General features: G+C 41.3%; 1 protein-coding gene across 1 annotated transcript; it reads right to left on the bottom strand.

Annotated features, from left to right (window-relative positions):
- Positions 1-3,844: 3,844 nt before the first annotated feature.
- Positions 3,845-7,083, bottom strand: TLR8 (toll like receptor 8). Its single transcript, XM_065900608.1, has one exon. The coding sequence runs from the start codon at positions 6,997-6,999 to the stop codon at positions 3,892-3,894; it is 3,108 nt and encodes a 1,035-aa protein (XP_065756680.1). The 5' UTR covers positions 7,000-7,083; the 3' UTR covers positions 3,845-3,891.
- Between the last annotated feature and the right edge of the window lie 1,239 nt (positions 7,084-8,322).

Here is an 8,322-nt window from a genome sequence, read left to right as displayed (position 1 = left end):
AAGCTTCTAGAAGTTGTGGCAGAGACTGCTAGCTATCTCCCAAATCCCTTCCCTTGCTTCCATAGTTATATTTGAAATATATATATTTCCCAGCATACCTTGCAGTTATGTGACATCAAATAGGTCCTCACTAATGGAAGGGGAGCAGATGTTTGCCGCTGTTGAGTCTAGGCCTTAAGACACTGGTCTGAGTATTCTTCCTTGTTATTTTTCCCCCTGCCTACAGTGGGAACCCACCCTTACCGGTGACCCTGCCTGGACCATGGAGGTGATGCCAATTCCCTGGGGGACAGCAGAGCAACAAGAGAAAGGAACATGGGATCTTGAATGGCCATGTAGAGCAGAGCTGCCCTGCCACCCCAAACTATTCTCATTGGAACTGTTATGGGTGTCTCAGTCCGTCCAGGGTGCTATCACAAAATACCAGAGATCGGGTGGCTTATAAACAACAAACATTTATTTCTCAAAATTCTGGAGGCTGGGAAGTCCAAGATCACGGCACTGGCAGATTCAGCGTCTGGTGAGAGCACGCTTCTTAGGTAGCTATCTTTTTGCTGTACCGTCACATGGTGGAAGGGGCAAGGGAGGGTTCTTGGGCCACTTTTATAAGGGCACTAATCACATTCATGACGGATCTGCTCTCATGACCTAATCGCCTCCCAAAGGTCCAACCTCCTAACACCATCACCTTGGGGGTTAGGTTTCAACATGTGAATTTTGGGAGGACACAAACATTCAGGCCATAGCGTACGGGATAAAGAAATAAACTTCAGTATTGTTGGATCTCTTGGTTACAGCAACTGAGCCTTTACACTTATAATACAAAAGGATACATAAGAACTATTTTTTTTTTTTCGCGGTACGCGGGCCTCTCACTGTGTGCCCTCTCCCGTTGCGGAGCACAGGCTCCGGACGCGCAGGCTCAGCGGCCATGGCTCTCGGGCCCAGCCGCTCCGCGGCACGTGGGATCTTCCCGGACCGGGGCACGAACCCGTGTCCCCTGCATCGGCAGGCGGACTCTCAATCACTGCGCCACCAGGGAAGCCCTACATAAGAACTTTTAACAGTGATTGTCTCTAGGAAGCGAAGTTGTGTTGGGAGGGAGACTGAAATTTAATCATACATCCCTTTGTAAAATTTGAATTTTTAAAAGCTTGTATATGGGTGTTATCATATATTCATTTAAAAATAACAGAAAACAAAACAATGCTTTCTCTTTAACAAATTAGAGGTCTGGGAGACACCGCTTCGGCAAAGATCCCCGGTGCTCTCCTTACTTGCTGCAAGTAATAATCCTTCCTTCTCCCGCAAAACATAACAAAACCAACCAACCAACCAACAAAATTACAGTTCTGATTTTACCATAATGGTATCTTAAATGAGGAATGAATGAGTTTCAAGAACAAATGTTTTTATTAACCACTGATTTCACTATCTTCACTTTATGAAGATGATTGCTAAGGAAAAGGTAAAATTGTTTGTGACTTTCATTAACTTGTCATTCTGTCAACAGGACACTGCCAAAGTATGTGAGCTTAACATAGACCTGTAATCACTACCCCTGAAAACATGTACATTTTTATTTTACCAAAACAATCAGAGAACACAGGAATGAGCTTCTACCAGACAACAAGTTAATGTGGCATCCACAGGAACGAGCTGTAACTGCACCCCACCATGAATGGTCCTGCTTTTGGATATTTGTCTTCATGCCTCAACAAATGCAAGCATAAATACCTTTCTATTAACATCATGGGCACAGCACAGGGTTCAACGTGACAAAGCTAAAATCGTCCTTGACTGATTTCCACTTTGTCCATGTTACACTAAGACACATCATTTCGTTCAGTTCCTTAGAAACTCATATTTAAAGATAACTCATGCTGCAAGATTAATTAAGAGACTGTACTTAAGGTAGTATGGTGCACTGGAGATTTTTCTTCTTTTCATTCTAAAGGGACTTTACTTTCTTACGCTCGAATAATTTCCAGTTATTTTCAGTTCAAGTTCATAAGGTACCTCTTCAAGATTCATACTACACTGGATAGAAGACGCTATGGACAGATGCAGAGGAACCAAGGGGTAGCAGAGGTGGTACGGAATGCCAACACTGTTACATGTGGCAGAACTGCATAAAGGGTACCGACAGGTAGGCATTCTGACATTACGTCTTCTGAGTAGGAACTAAAGATAGAATTTCTCTGTTAATAATTATCTTAATGTACAAACGTTATGAAAACTGTTCCCCCTTTGATTTCTACCAAAGCTTTTTCTTCCTAAGTATTCTCCAAAAACCCAGTGTTGATGGTATTTTATTTTATTTTTTAATCCCCCGGGCTTTTATTTTTTAAATTATAGTTGATTTGCAATGTTGTGTTAATTTCTGCTGTACAGCAGAGTGACAGTTATATATACATTCTTTTTTAGTATTCTTTTCCATTATGGTTTATCCCAGGACACTGAATATAGTTCTCTGTGCTGTACAGTAGGACCTTGTTGTCCATCTATTCTATAGGGAATAGTTTGCATCTACTAACCCCAAACTCCCAGTCCATCCACTTCCCCCTTGGCAACCAAGTCTGTTCTCTGTCCATGAGTCTGTTTCTGCTTCGTAGATAGGTTCCTTTGTGTCATATTTTAGATTCCACATAAAAGTGATACCATATGGTATTTGTCTTTCTCTTTCTGACTTACTTCACGTAGTATGATAATCTCCAGGTGCGTCCATGTTGCTGCAAATGGTGTTATTTCGTTCTTTTTTTTATGGCTGAGTAGTATTCCACTGTATATATGTACTACATCTTCTTTATCCATTCATCTGTCAATGGACATTTAGGTAACTTATTTTATATTATAGATCTGTTTCCCTACTGTGTATTTATTATATGCTTATGATGTGAAACGAAGCATTTTAATCATTAATTTCATGATTGACAGCAATAGCAATTGACAGATACTCCAAATGCTTCTAATTTAGCTACACACTTTTAAAAAATGGTTAAGAAGTAAAAAAAAAACAAAAGCAAAACACTTTAAATACCATCCATCTTAGCCTTTAAATGGCATCTAAACCTTAGAAGTGAAATATTATAGCCAGTATTTATAAAAGTAATTGTAAAAGAAGGACTACTGCAAACACAGCGTAATATAACCACATAGCCATGGATATATGATAAATCTAAATAGCAACTTAACATCAGAAGTATCATAGTTGCAAAAGTTCTGAGATATTGAAATGAAGGTATAGTAGGCCAACTGCTAAGATGGCCACAGTGGTCCCCTCTCCTGGTATTCACCATTTATGACCAAGATGGCAGGCTGAGTGAGGCTATCACAACCGCCCATCTCGGTCATGGACCACTTTTCCAGGACTGAGGTGATCACTCCCATGGAGCTGGCAGGGCTGGTGATTTTAACTCTAACAAGCAGAATATGGCCAAGGTGATGGGTTATCACTTCCCTGATTAGACTACAAAGATGGCGACTTCCACGGTGTCAGCAATCTCTCTCTCTTGTTGGCTTTGATGAAGCAAGCTGCCACAGCAAGGGGTCCACATGGCCGGGAACTGAGGGCAGCCTTGGGCCAACAGCCCAGGAAGAACTCAACCCTGAAAACCACCACATGAGTGTGAGCTCAGAAGTGGATGCTAACCCTAGCAGATGCCTGTGGCCCTGGCTGACATGGCGATTACAGCCTTTGAGAGGCCCTGAGCAGAGGACCCAGCGATAAGCCACGCCTGGACTCCTGATCCAGAGACTATGACATAACAAATTGTATCATTTTAAGCCATTAAGTTTGGGGGTAATTTGTTACACACCAAGTGATAGCTAAGACAGAAGGGTCACTGCTGTGCATTCTTAGTATGTTGGTGAACCCGGACTTAACATCAGTTAGTACTGCTTAATGGAATTGACATACAAATTGTTATACCGTGAATCATTTGCAGTTAAGACGACATTCTTCAGACTCTGCCAAAACAAGCCTTCCGCCTTGGGGTTGTCAGGCCACTGGAGGATGGAGCTCTTGCAGATCCTCTGCCGCAGCCTCAAATACTGCGAATGCTGCAACACTGGCTCCAGCAGAATAAAGACAATCACATCCATATTCTCATCGATTAGCCTCTGCAAGGCCAAGTAGAAAGCTGTTTTAAAGTTCCAGTTTTTGGCATACTTTTTGGTTAGAACAAATATTGTTTTCCTGCTTTGGTTGATGCTCTGCATGAGGTTGTCGATGATGGCGAGTCCCGGGTCCCAATCCCTTTCCTCTAAACAGAGGAGCACATTTTTGTCCTCACTCTCTTCCAGGTGGAAGCGCAGCTCATTGACCACCCAGTCCGTGACAGAGGCATCTTTGGTGTCATAAGAGACGTAAGCATCGTAGAAAGTCTGGGATGTGGAAAGAGACCTGTAGCCTTTTACCTTAGCTAAGCACACATGATAGAGAAACCAAGCATCCCAGTAAAACCAATGATGAGCCAGGGCAGCCAGCATAACTGAGATGGTGACAAAAAAGGTGAAGAAACAGAATATTGCCGCAACGGTATCTGAAACACAAGTTGTGAGCTCTAGACTCACAATACTCTTGCCTTGTTGATCCCCAGGACTGGCGCAGATGACATCTGTCAATCTGGGAATTGTGACGTTCAGATTCCCATCCATCCATTCTCGAAAATCTCCGATGTCACAGGTACAGTCAAAAGGGTTTCTACCTAGTTCCAAAATGGCTAACTTGGTGGCGGTCTTAGTTTCAAACGTGGATTTGTTGATCATCTTGAGCTGGTTGGCACTTAAATCGAGGTGTGTCAGACTGCTGGCTTCGGAAAGAAAGCCGGACGGCAGGTGGGAAATCCTGTTTTGACCCAGGAGCAGTGTCTCAAGAGAAGATGTGAATTTCGATAGGCTGTCAGTTACAAAGAACAGCTCGTTCCCACTTAAGTCAAGCAAGCAGAGATGAGGAAACTGCTGTAGTAAGGACCAGTTAAAGAAATTTAACCTATTATCATTTATATATAGTTCGGTGAGACTCCGGGGCAAGTTAAGGAAGGCTTCATCGGGGATACGCTGAAGGTTATTAGAGGCTAAATGAAGCCGTGTCAGATTGCTGAGATATTTAAAAATTTGCCAGTACCTGACATCTTGAGCATTCCACAAAAGGTCAAGGCGGTTTCCACTGAAAACTAATTCTTCCAGGGACATGCTTTTCAGGTATGGTTCTGTTAAAGTAAAAATACTATTGTAGCTCAAGTTTAAAACTTTCAGCTGAGTTAAATTTTGAATAAAGCCTAGACGGTGTGTTACCCCTGCTATTCGGAAGTAGTGCGCATTGTAGCTCAGATCTAGAACTTCTAACAATGGCAATTCGCTGAAAGCAGCATCATCATCAAAGTCTAGTCTGTTGTTTGTCAAGTCCAAATACTTGATACCACGCAAAAGTGAAAACTCAGTTCCATTTAACGCTTGACCGTTGCCATTTGAAGACAGATTTAAACAGGAAATGTTCCTAAAACCTTCAAATTGCTTTATCCCAATAAAGAAAATACTGTTCAAGCTTAAATCTAAGGCTTTGCCGTAATTGGAACATTGTGGCTTTATCAAAGGATTGGTGTCATGATAAAAATTCGAATGTGGGTCAAACTCAGTATCTGCTGACCGTGGCTTAAGGATATGCCTTTGGAAAGAGGGGCCATTTGCATTTTGTTGCTTGTTATCACTGACCAAGGGTGAAATTCTGTTTTCGGACAAGTAAATGATTTTCAGGTTGGAGAACGATTGGAAAACGGTAAAATCAATTTGCTTAATAAAATTAACGCCCAAGTTGATAGCCATTAAATTTGAGAGGTTCCTCAGGGGCTGGAAATCTTCGTTTCTAAGTTCCTGGAACACATAACCTCTTAAATGCAATATCTGGAGAGATGTAAGCTTCGAAAATTTTTGAGAAATATTAATGTACTGTGGGTATTTTTTCAGCTCATAGTTGTAAGATAAGTCAAGTATTTCTAAGGAGGGCAGTTTTGCCAAAAATTCCCCAGAGGCTATTTCGTCCATTAAATAGTTGAACTCGAGATGCAGCACCCTCAGATGACGCATGTTGTCAAACCAGGTCGCAGGAACCTTCCGGAGCGAAGTGCTAGAGAGGTTTAGGTAGCGAAGTTGGGTCAGGGTTTGAAAAGCAAGAGGATGTATCTGAATTGAAGCACCTCCTTTGCAAGGTATGCAGGGAAATGGCGCGTTAAAACATCTCGGGCAGTTCCCACTTAAATCTAGTACTTTTAAATTTCTCAGTCCCTTGAAGTCTTCTTGACTGATGTTTTTGATCTTGGTGTTGCTAAGATAGAGCTCTGTTAGGGAGCTTGGCAGTCTGGGTGGCACGTGGAAAAGGGGATTAAAAGATAATGACAGCACCTTCAACTTGGTAAGGTTTTCAAAGGTTCCATCTTCTATGGCAAAGGTTTCATTACAAGCAAAGTAACAGTTCCAGCCCAAATAGAGACTTTCCAGATTCCTAAGTCCAGAAGTGTTCTTTTTCGTTAACACAGTTATTCTATTTTGAATTAGACTAAGTTCTTTCAAAGATTTTGGCAAACCAGCCGGCATTTCTTGTAACTGGTTGTCTTCAAGCAGTAACTCCCTTAGGTTTTTTAGGTTGAGAAATGCCCCGTCTGTAATAGTCATACCGTTCTTTACAGCAGGATTTTCATTCTGGGGCCACAGCTTGACGTTATGGTTTAGATCGATCTTAGTCAGATTTTGCAGCCCTTGAAATGATTCATTTGTTATGCGTCTGATGAAATTACCAGATAGGTCTAGTTCTGTCACACTTTTGTCCACTGTCTGGGGTACCTCGTGTAATTGACGATTGTTACATTCTGCAATAACGGAGCCATTTCGTTTTGTCTCATCGCAAGGATAGCTTCTAGAATAATTTGCTTCAGCGAAGAACTCACAGGAATCAGAGATTAGCAGGAAAAGGCAGGTCAGAAGCAAAAAGTGAAGAGTCATGTTTTCCTAAAGAAAATCAAAGTGGAGTCACAATATGAGAGGGGCAATATTTGCCGGGCATTTCATGATGAAATTCACAGTGCTTCAACCATACTTGGCCTGAGTTTTGAAGTGGGAGTTCTCTTAACTGTTAAATACACTGCATTAAATTAGGTTCCAAACGATTTTAGTTTTTGACCGTGTTCAGCTTCATGGTGCTCAAAGAAGCGAAAGATGAAGCTATCTGAGATGTGATGACAAGAAAACCTGAAAAGCTTTTGCAGAAGCACTCATCAAGATGCCTCACCACCATAACGGGCCTGATGCTGGACCCTGGCTATGGTTCACGCCAGATCTATAGCACAGCAAGCTATACATCAGTCGCTTCGACCTATTAGCATAACTCGATGAAACTTTGGCTAGTCCCAAGGAGAGTCCAGATCCGGAGATGACTCTTACCTTTTACCTACACAGCATATATTTTATTGGTATTTCCCACAATTTTTCTATACCTCTATGATGGTATGTATCAAATTCTCTTATGTCCTAGCATGAAAGTGGACATTTTCTGTCGATAATAATAGCAAACAAAGTGTCACGTTTTACGCCAAACATAAACATTTTCTCACCCATGTTTATGTTCCCAGCAACAAACGAGATAGGTTCTATTATTATCCATATTTTGTAAGTGAAGAAACAAACTGAGAGACTTAACTAACTTTCAGAAGGATAACACACTGTAGAGGGGAGACGAGTCCATCTGATTCCAACATGGCATCTTTAATCACTAACCGTCATGCTACACAATCTGATTTTGAAATCTTCATGCCAGAACACTTCCTCAAATGTAGACAGCACTCAAAAAATGTTTTCTAAGGAGGCTACTATTTATACGTCCTTTATCATACAAACATTGGCATGAATAGCCATTCTTCTGCTTTTGTAAACTTCTGTGGGGAAGACATGACGTTTTATATTTGTATGCATCCTTTGTAACATTTAGTAGAGTGCCTCACTTTCTGCGACTCTTTCAGGGGCTGAATATATTATTTTGGTAATTATACGAAGCAATGGACAGATTAATGTGATTGGTATGATCAAGGGTTAGAGTCAAAAAAACTCTCAAAATCTTATTTCGCCGGGTGTGGAGACCAATCTTTACTAAACTATTTTTCACTAAAGCCCAACTCACGTCCTTATTGTGAGTTAAACCAAGTACGTGCTTTCTTTTTAAATTCTCCTGGAATTTAGGCTTAGTGAACTAACAGTCACTGCCACACCCTTCCTATATTAGAAAAGATTTTTACATGGATGTTGAGTATTCTGAGGATCAATAATTACTGC

This window comes from Phocoena phocoena, chromosome X, assembly GCF_963924675.1.
Source record: "Phocoena phocoena chromosome X, mPhoPho1.1, whole genome shotgun sequence".
Taxonomy (NCBI): Eukaryota; Metazoa; Chordata; class Mammalia; order Artiodactyla; family Phocoenidae; genus Phocoena; species Phocoena phocoena.
This window is presented reverse-complemented; position numbering and strand designations above follow the sequence as displayed.

Excerpts from the sequence above, each read along its gene's own strand:
- TLR8 (XM_065900608.1), bottom strand. The coding sequence starts at position 6,999 with ATGACTCTTCACTTTTTGCTTCTGACCTGCCTTTTCCTGCTAATCTCT.